Source organism: Hemiscyllium ocellatum, chromosome 6 (assembly GCF_020745735.1).
Source record: "Hemiscyllium ocellatum isolate sHemOce1 chromosome 6, sHemOce1.pat.X.cur, whole genome shotgun sequence".
Lineage (NCBI taxonomy): Eukaryota > Metazoa > Chordata > Chondrichthyes > Orectolobiformes > Hemiscylliidae > Hemiscyllium > Hemiscyllium ocellatum.
Genome location: NC_083406.1, coordinates 69,512,253 through 69,533,977, shown reverse-complemented (window position 1 = coordinate 69,533,977; position 21,725 = coordinate 69,512,253). Strand labels below are relative to the sequence as shown.

The window sequence follows — 21,725 nt, the reverse complement described above, 5'->3', positions numbered from 1 at the left end:
CATCTACTGCTTTACCCTCGTCCACTTCCTTGGTCACCTTCTCAAAGAACTCAATAAGGTTTGTGAGGCATGACCTGCCCTTCACAAAACTATGCTGACTATCCTTGATCACATTATTCCTATCCAGATGTTCATAAATTCTATCCCTTACAATTCTCTCTAAGACTTTGCCCACAACAGAAGTGAGACTCACTGGCCTATAGTTACTCGGGCTATCCCTACTCCCTTTCTTGAACAAGGGGACCACATTCGCTATCCTCTAGTCTTCTGGCACTATTCCCGTAGACAATGACGACATAAAAATCAAGGCCACTGGCTCCGCTATCTCCTCCCTAGCTTCCCAGAGGATCCTAGGATAAATGCCATCAGGCCCAGGGGACTTATCTATTTTCATCCTTTCCAGTATTCCCCAGACCTCTTCCCTACATATCTCAAGGCCATCCATTCTAATCACTTGTGACTCAATATTCACATCAGCACAGTGTCCTGTTCCTGAGTGAATACTGACGAAAACTTTTGATTTAGTGTCTCTCCAATCTCCTCAGCCTCCACGCACATCTTCCCACTACTATCCTTGACTGGACCGATACCTACCCTAGTCATCCTTTTATTCCTGACATACCTATAGAAAGCCTTTGGGTTTTCCCTAATCCTACCAACTAAGGACTTTTCATGTCCCCTTCTCGCTGCTCTTATCTCTCTCTTTAGATCCTTCCTGGCTACCTCATAACTCTCAATCGCCCCAACTGAACCTTCACGCCTCATCCTTACATAGGCCGCCCTCTTCCCTTTCACAAGGGATTCCAATTCCTTATTAAACCACGGCTCCCTCACAAGACCCTTTACTCCCTGCCTGATTGGTACATACTTATCAAGGACACCCAATAGCTGTTCCTTGAACAAGCTCCACATATCATTTGTGTCCTTACCTTGAAGCTGAAAATGTGTTGCTGGTTAAAGCACAGCAGGTCAGGCAGCATCCAAGGAACAGGAAATTCGGCGTTTCGGGCCAGAGCCCTTCAAGGTCCTTACCTTGAAGCCTATTTTTCCAATCCACGCATCCTAAGTCATGCCTCACCGCATCATAATTTCCCTGCCCCCAGCTATAACTCTTGCCCTGCAGTGCACACTTATCCCTCTCCATCACTAGAGTAAAAGTCACTGAGTTGTGGTCACTGTCCCCGAAATGCTCACCTACCTCCAAGTCTAACACCTGGCCTGGTTCATTACCTAGAACCAAATCCAGTATAGCCTCACCTCTTGTTGGCCTGTCTACATATTGTGTCAGGACACCCTCCTGCACACATTGGACAAACACCGACCCATCTAATGAACTCGAGCTATAGCTTTCCCAGTCAATATCTGGGAAGTTAAAGTCCCCCATAACAACCACCCTGCTACTTTCACTCTTCTCCTGAATCATCCTCGCAATACTTTCCTCTACTTCTCTAGGACTATTAGGAGGCCTGTAGAAAACTCCTAACAGGGTGACCTCACCTTTCCTATTTCTAACCTCAGCCCAAACTACCTCAGATAGCAAGTCTTCCTCCATCGTCCTTTCCACCGCTGTAATACTATCCTTGACAAGCAATGCCACACCTCCCCCTCTTTTACCCCCATCTCTGACCCTGCTAAAACATTTAAACCCTGGAACCTGCAACAGCCATTCCTGTCCCTGTTCTGCCCACATCTCTGTAATGGCCACAATATCGAAGTGCCAGGTACCAACCCACGCTGCAAGTTCACCTACCTTATTTCTTATACTTCTGGCATTGAAGTATACACACTTCAAGCCATCTTCCTGTTTACAGGCATCCTCCGAGATCGATGCCTTGTTCCTAACCTCCCTACACTCAAGGTCCTGTACCCTAAAGCTACAGTCCAGGTTCCCATGCCCCTGCAGAGTTAGTTTAAACCCTCCCAAAGAGCACTAGCAAACCTCCCCTCAAGGATACTGGTGCCCCTCAGGTTCAGGTGTAGACCATCCTGTTTATAGAGGTCCCACCTTCCCCAGAAAGAACCCCAGTTGTCCAGAAACTGGAATCCCTCCCTCCTGCACCATCCCTGTAGCCACGCATTTAACTGTTCTCTCTCCCTATTCCTCGACTCTCTATCACGTGGCACGGGTAACAAACCAGAGACAACAACTCTGTTCGTTCTAGCTCTGAGCTTCCAACCTAGCTCCCTGAAAGCCTGCCTAACATCCTCACCCCTCTTCCTACCTATGTTGTTGGTGCCAATGTGGACCACGATCTGGGGCTGCTCCCCCTCCCCCTTAAAGACCCGGAAAACACGATCAGAGACATCATGTACCCTTGCACCTGGGAGGCAACATACCAATCGTGAGTCTCTGTCGCCCCGCAAAACCGCCTATCTGTGCCCCTCACTATTGAGTCCCCAAAACTATCGCTCTACCTTTCTCCTTCCCTTCTGAGCAACGGGGACAGGCTCCGTGCCAGAGGCCTGAACCTCGTTGCTTATCCCTGGTAAGTCACCCCCCCCACAAGTATCCAAAACGGTATACTTGTTCTTGAGGGGAATGACCGCAGGGGGTCCCTGCACTGGCTGCTTCCTCCCACTCCCCCTCACTGTCACCCATCTCTCTATAACTTTTGGAATAACTACTTCCCTAAAGCTCTGATCTATGACCACCTCTGCCTCCCGAATGATTCGCAGTTCATCCAACTCCAGCTCCAGTTCCCTAACACGGTCTTGGAGGAGCTGGAGATGGGTGCACTTCTTGCAAGTGTAATCAGCAGGGACGCTAATGGCTTCCCTCACCTCATACATGTTGCAAGAGGAACATTGCACTGCCTTCGCTGCCATCCCTCTAAAAGTTAAACTTTAAAAACTAGGTTCTAAAGAAACAATCAAGCAAAATGCAGCACTTACCTGCTTACCACAACGGGTCTTATCATTAGGTGAGAGGAGGAGGGCTGGTGGGAGGCTCTACCCCTGTAGTGCCTCAGGTTCCTCGCCTGCGCGCTTTTATAAGAAAAAAAACCCTTCCCAGGTAAGCTAGCGCGACACCAGCTTCCGGGTCCGCTAGGCGCTTAAAAAAACTTTAAATTTTAGCCGTTAAAAAGCCAAAAACTGGACTATACCCGCGACTTAAAAAAACCACCACCAGACAGCCGTTACCTGCTCCGCCGAGAGAGTGAGGCCGAAGGCGTGGAGCTGCGCGCTTTTATAAGAAAAAAAACCCTTCCCAGGTAAGCTAGCGCGACACCAGCTTCGGGTCCGCTAGGCGCTTAAAAAAAACTTTAAATTTTAGCCGTTAAAAACCAAAAACTGGACTATACCCGCGACTTAAAAAAAACACCACCAGACAGCCGTTACCTGCTCCGCCGAGAGAGTGAGCAGACTGATTAGAAATATCTATAATAGCCCTGCAGTAGCTTGCAACTAAACCATAAGATAGCTTTACCCAAACCAATCTCTTAGTATTGTTTCATAATCTTGAAAGTTTCAATGAGTTTACTTCTTGTTCTACTCAGAGAATGCAGTCCCAATTCACTCAGCCTCTCAACGCAGGACCACCTTCTAAACTCATGGACCTAACTTTATTTTGCTTCATTTCATCAATCCTGCGACCATTAAAATACTGTACCATTTTCTTTACTTTGAAAATCTAAGCCATTTTGAAAGGAGTTTGATTTTGTGCAACTGTGCAATAGTCCTGATTGCAACCAAGATACACATCTGTTCTTGCATTGAATTCAATCAAAACATTTTAAGGAAGAGGTTGGTATTTGGATTGACATTTGAGATTCACAAGTTACAACAAATGAAAATGTCAAGTTAGATGCAATTATATGTATAATCAGATTACAGATACTTCCTGCCGATACTCCAAGATTACTCAGGCATTAGCCAGAATTATAAGTGAAAGGCTTCTTCAATTTGATACTATCTTCAGTGGTTGATTGTTGGCCAAGATGGAAGCCTGAAAACAAAAGAACATTTTCAACTCGTTATTTATGCTTTCTTAGTGGGAAAAAGGCACAGTCACTAAACAATAATTAAAAAGAAGTCAGAAAATTTGGTGCTGGAAAAGCATAGCCAGTCAGGCAGCATCTGAACAGCATGAGTCGATGGTTCAAGCATAAGCCTTTCATAGAACATAGAAAAGTACAGCACAGAACGGGCCCTTTGGCCCACAATGTTGTGCCGAGATTTAATCCTAATGTAAAATATAATAACTTAACCTACACACCCCTCAACTCACTGCTATCCATGTACATGTCCAGCAGTCGCTTAAATGTCCCCAATCACTCTGCTTCCACCACCACAGCTGGCAATGCATTCTACGCATTCACAACTCTCTGCATAAAGAACCTACCTCTGACGCCTCCTTTATACCTTCCTCCTGATATCTTCAAACTATGACTTCTCGTACCAGTCAATCCTGCCCTGAGGAAAAGTCTCTGGCTATTGACTCTATCTATTCCACTCATTATCTTATATACCTCGATCAGATCATTCCTGAAATGTCAACTCTCCTGCTCCTTGGATGCTGTCTGACCAGCTGTGCTTTTCCAGCACCACACCTTTTGACTCTGATCTCCAGCATCTGCAGTACTCACTTTCTCCTAACAAGTAAAAAGCAGATTACTATGCATGCTGCTAAACTGAATTAAAACCAGAAAATACTGTAAAAATACCCAGCAGTTTAGGCAGCATTTTTGTAATGAAAGAACCAGTTAATGCTTCAGGTCTGTGGTCTTTAATCAGAACTAGAAACATTTTGAACATTTCCTTATGCTATTGAAAGGTCATGGGTCTGAAGTGAAATGTTAAAACACTTGAGTCAAGGTGTAATTTAGGAAAACAATGACTCAACCTGTTCTAACAGAATGTAAAGTGTGAAGTTCTGAATGAAAATGTTAGGCTTGTGACTTATTTAATCACCAATTCTTCAACTTCTATCTCAAAGATTCTCCAATTGCAATCACAAGGTGGCATAAAATACAATAAAATAGACCCAAACTTGAAGATGATGCAAGAATCGCATGGTTTTCACATCCCTGGAGAAGGCTGTTGTGTACTCTTTGGCTAGAAGAATGGAGTAGGGAAAAATGGAATCCTAAACCTTTACCAAAGACTAGTAGCATCCTGAATAAATTTAGATTTTGTCCACCTTTTCATGTGCTGACACAAATCTACACAAAAAAAGTCAGAGAAAACTCTTCAGCACCAAAGTTGATAGAGAAAAAAAAACTTCTGGAAAACTAGAAGTAAAATATAAAATAGCATGTAGCATTTCTGGGTATTTTAAAGCAGCATCCTATGTCCTTGATATCACTATAATTAAGTGATTTATATTTCCTTTGACCTATCCCACTGTAACTCTGAGTATGTTTTCGTAGATCAATGATTTGAGGTTGGGAGTCTTCTCATTTGGCTGCAAGTGACCTTCACAGGGAATTTGACAAAAAGTAGGGCAGTCCCAACTAGACAAGTAACAGGAAGCCAATATTGTAAACTATGAGGTTTAAGTTAGTCACACTCTTGCAGTACTGCAATGACCAATCGAAAATCCCTGATCTTGATTCTGCTAACCTGTGCTTCAGATTTCTGAAATATTCATGTGGGATGAAGGGAGAAGCCCTGTTGTGAGGTAAGTGGATGCATAGATTTCACAATGCTTTGATTTGGTAATTTAAACACTGAAACATGATGATTAGTTTCTATGTCAGATACTCAACTGAGCAACAGTGCTTTCTCTGTTTCTCAGTCTCCATACTTCTCTCAAGGTAAAGGTTAAAATGATCCAATAACTATTAAATCATCACAACAGAAACAAAATGGCTTTATTATTAATGCTGAATACTCCAAAGTTCATTAAAATAAACATAAAGAACTGCAGATGCTGAAAATCTGAAACAAAAACAGGGAGTGCTGGAGAAGCTCAAAAGGTCTGGCAACATCTTTAGAGAAAAATCACAGTTAACATTTCATTAAGGTTGACTAATGGATTAGCACAGTGGGGAGGTCTTTTTTCAAAAAACTGAAGAAGTGTGTTTATTTTGATTAATTGACATGTTTATGATGTTGTTTTAAGATATTATTGCTTTGAGGTGCTTCTTTTCAAAGCCAATGTGTTCATCTAGATAAGGGTAAGAGCTATGGAATAAGGTAAAACTATGAGAATGATTCTGTTTGATGAACCCATTTAAAGTTTGTGAGAAGATTTGAAACGTCTGCAACACAAATTCCCAGTCGGTGAACAGAACCACAACGATGAACCTATTTATAAGTTTATAAGTGCAGCTGTATTTTCTGGACAGATTTTAAACAATTTGAATCCATATCACGATTTGTCATTGTTATCATATGATTCTTTTTCAATACAATGGCAATACCTGGACTTGCTATACTCAACAAGTGCCATTTAATGGTTAGTAGCTTCAGAAAAATTATATCAGCTTTCTTGCAGTTATTGTTTCTTTAAAGATGCTTTAATGTGGGCCAAATTTGTACTGTTTCCTGCTAAACTTACACCAGTGGATTAATTTGAATATGATGAGGAGGTGCCGGTGTTGGACTGGGCTGGACAAAGTTTAAAAAGAAATCACACAACACTAGGTTATAGTCCAACAAGTTTATTTGGAAGCACTAGCGTTTGGAGCACTGCTCTGTCATCAGGTAGCTACGGAGTAAGATCGTAACACACAGAATGTATAGCAAAAGATTTTGCTACACATTCTGTGTCTTATGTCTTCTACAACTACCTGATGAAATAAACTTCCAAATAAACCAGTTGGACTATAACCTGGTATTGTGTGATTTTTAACTTAATTTGAATAACATAAACATACAAACAATTGCTATTATGGTGTTTCTTTTAAATTGGTTTTCATCTGAATCTCCCTGAAATGGAAGTTGCTAGGATCCAAAGTCCACATTATCACTGACGCAGAAACGTATTTTGCAAAATTGGCATAAATACATTTTGAATCAATGTTAGGGAAACAAAATTATAGCAAACCTGTAACTTATTTGAATCAGTCATTATTTTATAAAGCCACATTACGTTGTGAATGTTTTGCTCGTTGACCACCATTAGCTGGCATCAAGTATCGCACCTTCTTCCAGAAATAAGAATTTTTCAAGACTAACTTGTTTCCCTTCCATTTCACAATTCTTTTTGACTTCAGAACAAGTTGAAGTGACTCTGGTAGTAACTTAGGGTTGCTTATAGGTTTAAATTCAATAAGTATTGGTTTTATTTTTCTTTCAACCAATACTTGATACAGTCCAGTCATTAGTTCATATGTAGAGCTGCATTCATTGTCCACATATTCTTCACAGAGAATTATAATCAATCTTCGGCATTTGTTTACATAAGAAAGTATATTATCTGCAGAGCCTGTAAAAGAAATTAAATATCAATTCATTAAAAATACCATTTGGCAAAAAAAAATCTTGAATATCACACACATAAATCTCAACCTGTACATAGTCTACTTCTTTGCTGTTCACTCAAATTATTTCCCAGAATGCTGAGCAATATGTCAAATGTGATCACAAAGGGGGGAGCTACCGCAGCCCTTCAGTGACATGAGCAATGGAGAGAACTGTGGGAAAATATAGTGAGAATGAAAAAATCTTTCTTGACATCCAGAAAACAAAATGTTCGATTTACCCCTTACAGTTTAAATGGTGAATTCTGAATTCATGAGTAAGTGGCAGTCAGTTCATTGCCAGTGTATTTGCATCTCATTATCAGCTAATCTCACCTCATTTCAATGCCATCCACTATTCTTCCAGCATAGTGAGAGACTAGATGGCACCACTTTGAAAGTTGAAAGGGGAAGTCATTACCTAGCACACATGGCTTGCATGTACAGCTTCAGTTCTTCACCACTACATGTTGGAGCTTATGGTCACCTTACATTGCAATGTTCGGTCAATTTACTCTTTACAGTGACACTCACCCATCTCAGGCATCTACATAGGGTGCATTTTATGGCTGTTAGCTTGCTCTCTTAGTGCTCACTCACAGCATCTCTGGCATTTCTTGTCTCTTTGTGCATTGTCACTTCAATGAGAATTTACAGGGTCATAGCATCTCTGTTTTGACTTGTTTTTAAGCGCTCATACAAAGACAGGCACTGAAAACAACAAACGCTGGAGATCCCAGCGGGTCAGGCAGCATCCATGGAGAGAGAGCAAGCTAATGTTTTATGATTTTTCTTGAGAACTGATGTGATGCATGGAGAAGGCAGCATTTATGTAATAGTTGGTGGGGGGGGGGGGGGGGGGGTAGTGGGGGCATGTTAATGCTGAGGGAAGAGAGGATGTTGATAGTTCAGCAGTTTATCATGTTTGCCAGCAATGATCAGTCAAGGGGCTGGTCACATTGCCGTACAGCACCATGCTATGTCAGTGTAATATCTATAGTATGTGTGAGCAGCTTATAGAGCAAGCACATTAGATGTGCTTCAATCAAATACCCATGTCAGAAAGCCAAAGGGGAATAGATGTTAGTGCAGTGAAGAGAACTGCAGTCAGTGTGGAGTTACTGCCACATATAGTCTATGGGGTTGGCCATGGGCAGTCAAATGCTGATGTATTTCCAAGTCAAGATGGTGAGTGGCTTGGAGGGAACTTGCAGTTGGTGCAAGTCCTTGTCCTTCTAGTGTGAGTGGTCATGTGTTTGGAATATACAGTCTAGGGAGCTTTGGTGAAGTTCTGCAGTGCATCTTGTAGATAGTACACGCTGCTTCCACTGTCAACCAGCTTTCAAGAATCTGTGCCCTTTCCGTCCTGAGACTGGACCACACCTGGCATTCCTGTAGGTCAGGTCCAATCAGTCCAAGATCATAATTGAGGAACTGTGGAGATATCAGTTTGGGATTGGGGCATGCTCAATCATGGCTGTTGTCATATATGGGTGTTGCACGGTCAGGCCTGGGGTTTGGACAGTAAACATCATAGGAATGGGAGGTGATTATTAAATGACAGTCCATGTAGTGCAGTGGACAGTAGGAATTCCAAGTCTGAGTATGGGATGCATTACACTGTGGTGCTGAGGGAATAACGCCAGTGAAGGGGAAACTCAAAATATAAGGCTGGGAGCTGGGGGGACACAGTGTTTTTATTTTACAAGTCACCACCAGCCTGGCTTCAATGAGAGGACAGTGGTTAGCTATTGCCAGTGGATCTGGCAATGTGGTATGTAAAGGGCTAGAGGGGAAAATTGGGGATATTAACCAGTAAATAAGAAGATTGGGTGGCAACACTGGGAACCTTGACAGCTAATGAGTTTAGGAGAAAGTGAGGACTGCAGATGCTGGAGATCAGAGCTGAAAATTTGTTGCTGGGAAAGCGCAGCAGGTCAGGCAGCATCCAAGGAGCAGAAGAATTGACGTTTCAGGAATCATGCCCGAAATGTCGATTCTCCTGCTTCTAGGATGCTGCCTGAACTGCTGCGCTTTTCCAGTAACACATTTTCAGCTAATGAGTTTGGAAGTGTTAGCAGTGTAAAAGGATTCATGAGGTTGGAATTGGGATTCTTGTCAGGTGGAGTTGAAATTCACCAGAGTGCAATCTGCATGGCTTTCCATTTTCAACTGAACCTCAACATGCATAAGGAAGAAAGGTAGCTGCAACACATTCACAGTCGATGGAGCAAGTGCCATTTGTTTGATCAGGTGGGGCGAGGTGCACATGTTTGGACAATGAGTCTGAATCATAGTAATTAAGTCATCCATTCTTCAATGAGTGTAAGTTCCTCTGTTAGGCAAAAAGGTAGAATGAACCTTTGCCTCCAGAGAAATGTAAGCTCATGAATGATCACATTCACACATACACAAGGTGGTTGGAAGTGTGGAACTTGAGAAAACACCTGTTCAAAGCAGCCACATTACCTTTGGCCTCAGTGTTAAGCCTTGGCTGCAGACATGAACATAAGGGATGACAGATCCCCAAAATCTGCTGGAACACAGGAATTTTTTACAGATGACCAATGCTTCACCAGTAAAACCTCTGTCCTCCTTGGGATGTATAAAGAGGCAGCTTAACGATGAAACAACAACCAATTAAACCAGACCCTACATAGCTAAAATACCAACCAATCAGACATGAGATCAAAGAAAACACATACGAATTTTCAGATGTGAAAGTTGTTTTTTTTTACTGATTCATGCGATGTGGATGTCAACAGCTGGGTCAGTTTTTATTGGCCATCTCTCGTTGCCCTTGAGGAGATGGTGGTGAACTGCCTTCTTGGACCACTGAAGTTTAGGTAGACTAACAATGCCACTACAGAAGGAATTGCAGGATTTTGGCCCAGCAACAGTGGAGGAATGCTGATGTATTTCCAAGTCAAGATGGTGAGTGGCTTGGAGGGAACTTGCAGTTGGTGCAAGTCCTTGTCCTTCGAGTGTGAGTAGTCATGAATTTGGAATATACAGTCTAAGGAGCTTTGGTAAAGTTCTGCAGTGCATCTTGTTGATAGTACATGCTGCTTCCACTGTCAATCGATCAAAGAGGGAGTAGATGCTTATGGGATGCGGCCCTGATCAAGCAAACAACTTTGTTTGAAGAGGAGGTGATGGCCTTGTGATTTTATGATTAGACTCTTAATCCTGATTTATGTTCAGGTGACCAGGGTTCAAATCCTACCATGCCACATGGTGGAATTTGAATTCAATAAAAATCTGGAATTGAGAGTCTAATGATGACCATGAAATCATTGTTGATTATTGGAAAAACCGATGTGATTCACTCATTTTCTTTAAGGAAGGAAATCTGCTGTCCTTACCTGGTCTAGCCTACATGTGATTCCAGACCCATAGCTCTTAGCTGCCCTCTGAAATAGCATAGCTAGTCATACAGTTGTGACAATCACTACAAAGAATTTGCAAAGATCTGTCACCCACGCCACCTCACAGCATTTTTCTTCTCCTTTTCTATTACGTTGAGATGCAGTCCTGAGATCTGTGGTGGAGGGAATATACTCTGTGGTGGAACCTGTTGGCCTAGATGATTTGGGCAGACACTCCCTGGCCATTTGTGCCTCGAGGGCCCTCGTTCCTATCGGAAGGATGTTGTGAAACCTGAAAGGGTTCAGAAAAATTTACGAGGATGTTGCCAGGGTTGGAGGATTTGAGCTATAGGGAGAGGCTGAACAGGCTGGGGCTGTTTTCCCTGGAGCGTCGGAGGCTGAGGGGATGACTTTATAGAGGTTTACAAAATTATGAGGGGCATGGATAGGGTAAATAGACAAAGTCTTTTCCCTGGGGTCAGGGAGTCCAGAACAAGAGGGCATAGGTTTAAGGTGAGAGGGGAAAGATATAAAAGAGACCTAAGGGGCAACCTTTTCACACAGAGGATGGTACGTGTATGGAATGAGCTGCCAGAGAATGGTGAAGGCTGGTACGATTGCAACATTTAAGAGGCATTTGGATGGGTATATGAATAGGAAGGGTTTGGAGGGATATGGGCCGGGTGCTGGCAGGTGGGACTAGATTGGGTTGGGATATCTGGTCGGCATGGACGGGTTGGACGGAAGGGTCTGTTTCCATGCTGTACATCTCTATGACTCTATTACCTGCTTAGTGCCCATCCTATGTGCATGCTCACCCCTCCCCGATTGCACCCCTCCCCTTCTATAGAGTTGAGGATTGCAGACAAGTTGAAGCTGGAGGAGCTAGGCATCTCTGATGTGTCTTGGGAGGAAATGAATGGGTGGTCTCTGTATGGTCTCTCCTCCATCTGGGTGCCTGATGCCACCAGTATGTCTCCTTGGGCACTTGTAGAGGCACCTGAAGTGAGGTCAAGGTCCTTTATCCCACTCTCCCCTGCTGCTGATGCTGCCGGCAAATAGCTTTGGAGTGCAGGTCTGCATGTCTTTCTGGCAGCCACTGAGTGTTCTGCAGATGTCAACCTTTCCACAGGGAGAGCCAGACCCAGCAAGGTATTGGTGGACTCTTTTAACTGTGGACTCTTCCAACAGCTTTTCAAATGTCTCTTACAACACTGCCTCCTGTTTCCATGACTTCCGTGTGACAAAAGGATTGAGGGAGCTGAAAGTGTGTGGAAGAACTGTTGGTGGTTGTGTTAAAGCAGCAGAGGTGGGGAGGTGTCTGAGTGAATGAGTGGGAAGTGCAGAGGCAGCAAGGGCAGTTTAGGAGGTTGAGGCAGATAGGTGCCATCAAGCGGAAATGTAGCTTGCAACTGCGAGTGCTGTACACCATTAGTCTCGTTGCAGAGGTAAAGCAAGTATGTGGAAGCATAGAGAAGACAGTGGCATTGATACTTGCCGAGTGCAGAAGATCACTAATCATGTATCCATCTTTTGCTCCCATCTATTTTCTTCTGGTATTTTCTTCCCTCCCATGTCAGTGGGAGGGAAGCTACTGGAGAAGGTACTATACCCATTTAGAAGAAAATAGGCTTATCAGTGATAGGAAGCATGGCTTTGTGCAGGGAAAGTCATGTCTTACAAACTTAATAGAATTCTTTGAAGAGGTGACAAAGTTGATTGTTGAGGAAAGGGCTGTAGATTTTATATACATGGACTTCAGTAATGAATTTGATAAGGTTTCTCATGGTAGGCTCATGAAGAAGGTGAAGCCACAGGGGTCCAGGGTATTCTAGCTAGATGGTTCGAGAACTGGCTGGGCAACAGGAGACAGAGTAGTAGTGGAAGGGAGCTTCTTAAAATGGAGACCTGTGACTAGTGGTGTCCCACAGGGATCTGCGCTGGTACCACTGTTGTTTGTGATATGCATAAATGATTTGGAGGAAGGTGTAGGTTGCCTCATTATCAAGTTTGCAGATGACACCAAGATTGGTGGAGTAGCAGATAGTGAAGGGGACTGTCAGAGAATACAACAGAATATAGATAGATTGGAGAGTTGGGCAGAGATGAGGCAGATGGAGTTCAATTCTGACAAATGCGAGGTGATGCATTTTGGAAGAAGTTTAATTGGAAGCACACTAGCTTTCGGAGCGAAGCTCCTTTATCAGGTGATTTTCAGGGACAATCACCTGATGAAGGAGCGTCGCTCCGAAAGCTAGTGTGCTTCCAATTAAACCTGTTGGACTATAACCTGATGTTGTGTGATTTTTAAATTTGTACACTCCGGTCCAACACCGGCATCTTCAAATTTTGGAAGAAGTGATTCAAGAGTAAACTATAAAGTAAATGGAAAAGTCCTGTGGAAAATTGATGTAGAGAGATATCTGGGTGTTTAGGTCCACGGTTTCCTAATGGTGGAAACGCAGGTCAGTAGAGTGGTCAAGAAGGCATATGGGATGCTTTCCTTCATTGGACAGGGCATTTAGTCAAGAGTTGGCATGGTGGTGCCGAGTTGGAAGCTTGGGACTCTGATAATGTGGGGGGAAGGGAAATGAGAAAACTGTTGAAATCCATATTGATGCCATGTGGTTGCAGGGCTCCAAGGCAGGTGAAGAGCTTATGCCTGATCCCTGATGAATTCCTGATGATGGGCTTATGTCCAAAATGTTGATTCTTCAGCTCCTCAGATGCTGCCTAACCTGCTGTACTTTTCCAGCACCACAATCTTGACTCTGATCTCCAGCATCTGCAGTCCTCACTTTCTTCAAGAGTTGGCAGGTCATATTAAAGTTGTATAAGACTTTAGTTCAGCCACATTTGGAATACTGCATACAGTTCTGGTCACCATATTAACAAAAGGATGTGGATGCTTTAGAGAGGGTGCAGAGGTGGTTCACCAGGATGTTGCCTGATATGGAGGGTGCTAGCTATGAGGAGAGGTTGAGTAGATTAGAATTATTTTCATTGGAAAGAAGGAATTGGGCGGATGCTGATTGAAGCCTACAAAATCGTGAGAGGTATAGACAGGGTGGATAGCAAGAAGCTTTTTCCCAGAGTGGAGGACTCAATTACTAGGGTTCACAAGTTCAAAGTGAGAGGGGAAAAGTTTAGGGGAGAAATATGTGGAAAGTTCTGCACGCAGAGGGTGGTAGATGCCTGGAGGTATGACTTGTTGGTGTATTTAAGGTGTATCTAGACAGATACATGAATGGGCAGTGAGCAAAGGGATACAGATCCTTAGAAAATAGGTGGTAGGTTTAGATAGCGGATCTGGATTGGTGCAGGCCTGGAGAGCCAAAGGCCCTGTACTTGTGCTGTAAGGTTCTTTTATAGACAGATGTTTTAATCTCTGAGGGTACCAAGGGATTTGGGGAGAAGGCAGGAAAATTGAATTGTTTTATAATTGCAACAAATAGCCCAGCTTCTAGTTGGAGGTTAAATGGTGATGATAACTGACTTAACCTACTTAATTATGGGTGGCACAGTGGTTAGCACTGCTGCCTCACAGCACTAGAGACCCGGGTTCAATTCCTGCCTCAGGTGACTGTCTGTGTGGAGTTTGCACATTCTCCCCGTGTCTGCGTGGGTTTGCTTTGGTTACCTCCAACAATCCAAAATGTGCAGGTTAGGTGAATTGGCCATTCTAAATTGCCTGTACTGTTAGGTGTAGGGGAATGGGTCTGGGTGGGTTGTGCTTTTGTAGGTCGGTGTGACCTGTTGGGCTGAAGGGCCTGTTTCCACACTGTATATAATCTAAACCTTATTTTGCCTAATTGAATGTTTATTGCTTGAGACCACTGAGGCTAAAATTGACAAAAATGAAATAACCTCCAGTATTTACGTCAATCAAAGAGTAATGTTAAATCACTGTATTTGTTATTGTGTAAAACTATAATTTTGAAAAAATGTTTTCTCTATTTTTTAGGACTATTTCAAGCTGTGATGCTAATGCTGACTGATATGCGCATCAGTAATTTTCACGCGATGCAGCAATTCTATATATAAAAAACTTTGCGTGACAAGAGACAATTAACCTTCACCCATACAAGTGCCAGATAAAGACCATCTCCAGCAAGAGAAAATCTAATCATCACCTCTTGATATTCAATGAATCCCCCACTATGAACATCCTTGGGGATTCCACTGACCAGAAACTGAACTGGACTTGACATATAAATAATGAGTTGACAACAGCAAGTCAAGACTAAGAAACCTTCAAATGATAACTCATCTCTTGACTCCTCAAAGCCTGACAACCATTTAAGAGAAACAAGAGATGTGTTCAGCTCCAACAACCCACACAAGAAGGTTGATACAATCCAAGCAAAAGCAGCCCATTTGTTTCGCATCTCATCCTCAATCACCCACACCCTCCACCACTGATGCTCAGTAGCAGTGGTATGTGTACTATCTATAAGATGCACTGTAGAAATTCACCAAAGCTCCTCAGGTATCACATTTCAAAACTATAATTGCTGCCATCTAGAAGGACAAAGGCAGCAGATAAGTGGGAACACCACCAACTACAAGACCCTCTCTGAGTCACTGTCCATCCTGAATTTAAATATATTGAGGCTCTGCCTGTATCTCTGTTACAAAATCCTGAAACTCCCTTCCTCACAACATTGTGGGTGTGCCTGCACTAAATGGATTGCAATGGTTCAACACTAACCACAAAAACCTTCCATCTAAGTTCAGTGGGTAATAGGAAAGACAAATAAAATGTTGGCCTTTATTTCAAAGAGAATGGAGTATAAAACGAGCGACATCTTGCTAAAACTATGCAAGGCATTAGTCAGGCCACAGCTGGAATGCCAAGAGCAGTTTTAGTCTCCTTATCTGAGGAAAGATATAATGGCATTGGAGGTAGTCCAGAGGTGGTTCACAAAGGTTGATCATGGGTATGGAGGGACTTTCTTCTGAGAAAAAGTTGACTAATTTGAGATTGTACTCATTGGAGTTTAGAAGAATGAAAAGTTACCTGATGGAAACATGAGATTCTTAGGAAACTTGACAGGGTAGATGCAAGAGGTTATTTCCCCTTGTGGGAGAGTCTAGGACCAGAGGAAATAATCTCAGAGTAAGGGACTATACATTTAAGACAGAGATGAGAAGTAATTTCTTCTCTTACAAGGTAGCGTTTGTGGAATGTATAACATTGAGGGCTGCAGAAGGTGGGATATTCAAGGCTGAGATACTGATTTTTAAGCAATAACGAAATCAAGGATTTTGAGGAAGAAGCAGGAATGTTCAGTTGAGGGTTATCAGATCAGCAATGATTCATTTAATGATGGAGCATACGCAATCGGCTGAATGGCCTAATTCTGCAGCAACATGTTATGGTCTATGATCATCTTATTATCTGGTGGTTGGGGAGGGTAATAAATGATGGTCCAGTCAATGAAACGCAGCCCCCCCACCCCCGAAATGAGTTAAAATCAAAATGATTTAAAATATCTTCCATTCTTCCTTCAGTAACAAGTCTGATTTTCATTGCAGAAGGTGGTTGGCAACAGGAGCCAGTTTGGTAGTTACTAAGACATTGGGCAGAATGTTGTAGGGGCCTGAATGACATGGGCTTTGACAGAATCACATGAGAAGTCTGACTGGGCCGATCTCGATGTGAGGAGCTAATTGCTGCATCTTTCAACTAAGTTCCAAGCATTGAAGCGAGATTCTCAGTAGGCAGCACTGAGTTGCCTATTGAAGTCATATTGTTTGTTAATGAAGATCTCACCTTATGAATTTGCAGCTTCCTACACTATTGCTCACCACAATGTGGAGGTGCCAGTGTTGGACTGGGGTGGAAAAGTCAGAAGTCACGTGACACGAGGTTATATTCCATCAGGTGAAGTGATGAAGGAGCATCACTCTGAAAGCTTGTGATTTCAAATAAACCTATAACCTGGTGTCATGTGATTTCTGGCATCACACATACAGACAAACTAGACTCTGAGAATTCTTGATCCAGAAATCAGAATGGCTTCCTGATGGCTTCAGCTCACCGCTGGCTGTGAAGAGTTTTCATGATGCTCACCACACTACACCATCTCTGGGCTCCAGCCACATATACCTCACAACCACAAACAGTGGCACCTGATATTTGCCAACCTCTCAGGATCCTCATGGCATCTCTCTAACCCACGTGCAGCACACTTAGGGAGTACAGACCTTCATTGTGGGGCATGCCTGCAACCAGTGTTGAAAGGCAGCTGCACGGATACCTTGCACACAGGGATTCGAGCCAGTGGTATGTCAGTAGTGCTACCTTGCACTCTTAATGCTCACTCCCTTAGCACCTATCTGGACGCTCACGTCATCCCTGCCTTACCTTGCTCTTCACACAATCATACATTCAGACAGCTTGCCTTGCTCATTAAAGGTCTCAGTCATGGGGTTGACATCTTGCAAACAGCAATCAGCTGTCAAAGTCCTAGGGTTCCCACTGAAGTCCACAGAGCCACGCATCAGTAGGGGGGCCCTGGCACAGTAAGTAAAGGGCAGCCTCTGATACTGGTCCAGGAAGTTGGCCATGGTCAGGCGTTCGGTTTGGGTCTTCTCCTTCAGGGGATTCCTGCCTCTGCAATCCAAGGAATGGCTCAGTCAGTCCAATAGCTATATAATTGCCAGATGAAGAGATAGGGTTAATGTGGTTGGAGGTGGAGGAGGCTGGTAGCAACTGTCCTGAAAGCATCTGCTTTTGCCTTTCTTCATTCTGGGAATTAAAATGATACAATGTGGAAGAAAATGACTGCAATCATACCCAGAGTGGGCAGGGTAAGTGACCCAAGTATGAGAAAGAGGGCTGCAAGGACCATCAATGTGAAGATAAGAACATTACTCACAGACCATGCACTGTACAGGACACAGACCTAATCTCTGGCAATCCTGATTCATTGTCTCCCTGTGTGCTATACACCTTACTGACCCACCAATTGCGGACCATTCCATTCACAGTATCACTTCTGCACACAATGGCCAGGATAAAAAACAGAAATGTTCCACCATGGGGGAGCAATTGTGCCAGCAAAACCAACTTCTTCATCTCATTTCTGAATGCTGCAGCCGGCTCTCAAGACAGACATTGATCCATGCTTGCATGCTGTATGTCTAAATGCATCAGTTACATTTGGAGCTACTGAGAGGTTCAAACAAACAGACATCTTGCAAAACCAATAACATTTATGCAACTATGACACCTTATGTACAGTGCACTGTCACCCATGTCTCCACAATGGCCTCACGGGAATTACTTTTCCTTTCTCTCCTACTAAGTCTCGGTTTTGTCTAAGGTTCTGCAGTTGAGACAGAGGGAGCCTGCTCAGTAATGGACTCCATTGGTCTTGGAGGTTTGATTGGATGAATCTGGAACATTTGTACCTGGATTGCCTAGACTTTCTGAGGGTCTCCCTACCAGAGACAAGTGGACTCTCCTTGACTTCAGCTTTTAAGTACTGGAGACATAAATCTAAATATAAATGGATTTATAGCTCAGTAATTTTGTTAATAATGAAAAGTCTACGTTTCCTTATTTTGCAAGTGTTTCTTTCACCTCCAAATTAACTGAACATACTTGTAACAAAGCAGGGCACTTTTCCATACTAGATTTAGCAGAATAAAGTAAAAAATAAACCGAGAAATCTTACTTCCTCCTGGAGGAACATTACGTTCAAATATGCACAGTCGGTATCCAAATTGTTTTTCTAGAATTGCAGGTAATAGTTCAAATGCAAATTGATGCTCTTCCTTAGCATCAAGGAGAGTCTCTTTACTCTTAAGAAGTAACACATATGCATCATATTCCTTATCATCTGAAAATTAAATCCAAAACATTAGCAGCAATCAGTGTAATTAAAGCTTTTTTTTGCATAAAGACCACTAGCAATTAGGATGAGCAATAAATGCTGGCCTTTCCAGTGATGTTCACATCCCACAAACAATAAAAGATTTCCAATTAATGCATAGCCACAATAGAACTGGAAATTCCAGTTTCTATATATCTTGTGGAAGGCCCACTATATGCTCTGAAAACTAATGTAATTTTGCAAAAACAAAGAGAGTCCTATGCCTGAGAAGTAGTACTACTTATGCACAATTTATGGTTTGAAATGTAGTTAAAAAAAGGGAAATGTTTTCCATCTGCACTGTTCATGCCTCAGAGTGTACTTTGTTAGATCAGCAAGACTTTGACAATGAATTTAATCTAGCAGGGTATTACACGACAAGGTCTCCTCAGATTATTTTAGGACTTCTATCAGAGTTGTTATTGGAGATGAGAGTTCAGTTTAGCTTCATTTCTGCTTCTGAATCATACAGTGAAGGTTCAAGGCAGCAAGTGGAACCTAGAATTATGTGAGGTGTAGGATTTTCCACACACCTACAGCTGAAATGGTGGGAAACACTAGCTGTCCTGGAGCCTCTTAATGCACAAATGGGCTGCTACTAGACTGGACTGACACTACCAGTCCTCAGGGACAGGGAGTCACATTACAGAGATCTATCAGTCAATCAGTTTTTCGGAATCAAGATGATATTGAATCGGGATTGAGGTCATTGTAGGAAGGTTTGCTGTGTGTCAGGTCGACAGAGTAGGACTAGTGAGGAGTGAGAAGCTGGGAATTGAGAGACAAGAAGGGAGGGTTAGAGAAACATGTTACAACACTTTAAGGATGGACCTCTGATGGGATCCCCTTAAAGGACAGTCCACCACCAGACCATGCAGGGAACCCCACCACGTTGATTGTTTGGCCTGACCCTTTTCCCACACTGGTTAAATCCCAGCAGTCGTGAGTTGAGGCTGGGAAGGGGGAATTCATTCCCATTATAGCTTTAATTGACCTATTGGTGGGAGGCCAACCAGCTCCTCTCCACTGCTGTTATAATAGTAATAGGGCAAGGGTAATGGGCAGGCAATGAAGAGGCCCCTTGGTTTAACAAGCACCATATCTTCAGATCCACCATCTTGGAAACTGTAAAATCCAGGCCATGGTTGCGATATAAATATTAATATACAACAAATAGAGTGGTCACTGGCTCACTCAGAAGGGTTAACCCTGGGCATACTCCAAGGAGAGGTCAATGGATTGATGCTTTTGATGTACTGCTGAGGCATTTCACACAGTGTTAGCCTTGATTGTATCCCATCGAGGAGAATGTACTTCAAAGACAAAACACCAAAAGGAAAGTATTGGGAAATCACCCCACTTACTCATCTCTGGAAAATTACTCATAAGTTTGTTCCATATGAGTTGAGATAGGACCTATGACTGACAGAACGCCAATTTAACAATATGGACCAATTTACAAATACAGTGGCAACTAAAATAACCATGATTTTTCATACTTGTGTCTGGATGTAAGAAATGCAAGCCAGGGTACATTTATTGCTGTCCCTCTTTGTTCTTAGAATAAGGTAGTGTTTGTTTTGCTGTGTTATTATAGTTCTTGTGTACTCAGTGTAGTGTATGATTGAATAATGCAAAATGTTGACTTGATGGTGTTGTTTGGATGATGATTGTATGTGTTTGGAGGGCAACCTGTCGGTGATAGTATGCCCATCGGCAAGAAGATACAATAAACTTGCATTTGTATAACAACTATCACATTCTCAGGTCTTCCCAAAATGTCTATGAATGACTTTCACACAACCGCTGTGACACACAGAATTACTGCTTTAAAGTACAAGAATTGTGAGATTTTTTAACAAAACAATTAACTGTTTAATATTCTTACCTTCGAGAGTATCATCTCTACCAGTGAGATCTCTGAAGCAAAGGACAATTTGTACATGGAAGTGTACACATACAATTGCCACAAAGACAAGCACAACAATAATGGAAGTTAATAATTTAACAACTCCATGAACATTGCTCTTGCCTACAAGAGAAAAAAAATTGTGAATAATTCATGCTGCTGTCATCAATATTTTTTACGTAACAAATACATCCTCAATGACATCAAAAAAAGGTGACATAAAAGTACGGGAGGCACAGTGGTTAGCACTGCTGCCTCATAGTGCCAGGGACCAGGGTTCAAATACAGCCTCGGGCAATTGGCTGTGTGGAGTTTGCACTTTCTGCCCATGTCTGTGTGGGTTTCCTCTGGGTGCTCTGGTTTCCTATCACAGTCCAAAGATGTACAGGTTAGATGAATTGGCCATGCTAAACTGCCCATAGTGTTAGGTGAAGGAGTAAACGTAGGGGAATGGGTCTGGGTGGTTTGCTCTTCGGAGGATCGGTGTGTACTTGTTGGGCCGAAGGGCCTGGTTCCATGCTGTAAGTAATCTAATCTAAACCTGTTCAACTCAAGATTATCTTTCACACCTTTTTCTTATCTAACGTAAGGCACTTACATTTTAAAAGATTATTTAAGCAAAACATTCCAAGATACTGTTTTGTTTCCCAGCCCTGTCACATGTGCACTATAACATTCAACAAGTGGATTCAGATATTACGAAACATTGTTTTATTGTAATGTTTAAAGAAACATTTCACAGGTTGTGGTTAAGTCTATTAGTTTTCATTGACCGATTGTGTGAGACTTTGTTTTTGTTATTATATTTTAGAAATTTGGCCCAGCTTCTGAATCTGCAGTCCTTATTTTGCATAAATATCAAAAATTTTCAGGCAGTAATTCAAATCCAGTGGAATTCTAACTCGCATATTGTATACCAATTAGGGGCTGTTTTCACCATTCACGTCCTACCTGTAGTTTTAATTTTGGCTGGAGTAATAACATTGATGGAGGTCAGCATGATTGGGACCAGAATCTGAAGTGCTCTTTCAGTAATTTCATTGTTTGCAGGGCCAGGAGGATCAGTAGTATTGAGGCACTCAATTTTCCAGAGAATGCCAGCCATTTCCCATCTATTTCCTCCCCATGTTAGCCACAAATAAAGGACGGTACCTTTCTC

The 21,725-nt window shown here is 42.6% G+C and overlaps 1 protein-coding gene across 1 annotated transcript; it reads right to left on the bottom strand.

Moving 5' to 3' along the window:
- Positions 1-3,851: 3,851 nt before the first annotated feature.
- On the bottom strand, positions 3,852-21,671 carry LOC132816936 (interleukin-18 receptor 1-like). Its single transcript, XM_060826961.1, has 5 exons — positions 21,518-21,671; positions 20,546-20,689; positions 18,460-18,624; positions 6,992-7,372; positions 3,852-3,946 (listed from the first exon to the last, which is right to left on the bottom strand). The coding sequence occupies exons 1-4, from the start codon at positions 21,669-21,671 to the stop codon at positions 7,020-7,022; spliced, it is 816 nt and encodes a 271-aa protein (XP_060682944.1). The 3' UTR covers positions 3,852-3,946; positions 6,992-7,019.
- Between the last annotated feature and the right edge of the window lie 54 nt (positions 21,672-21,725).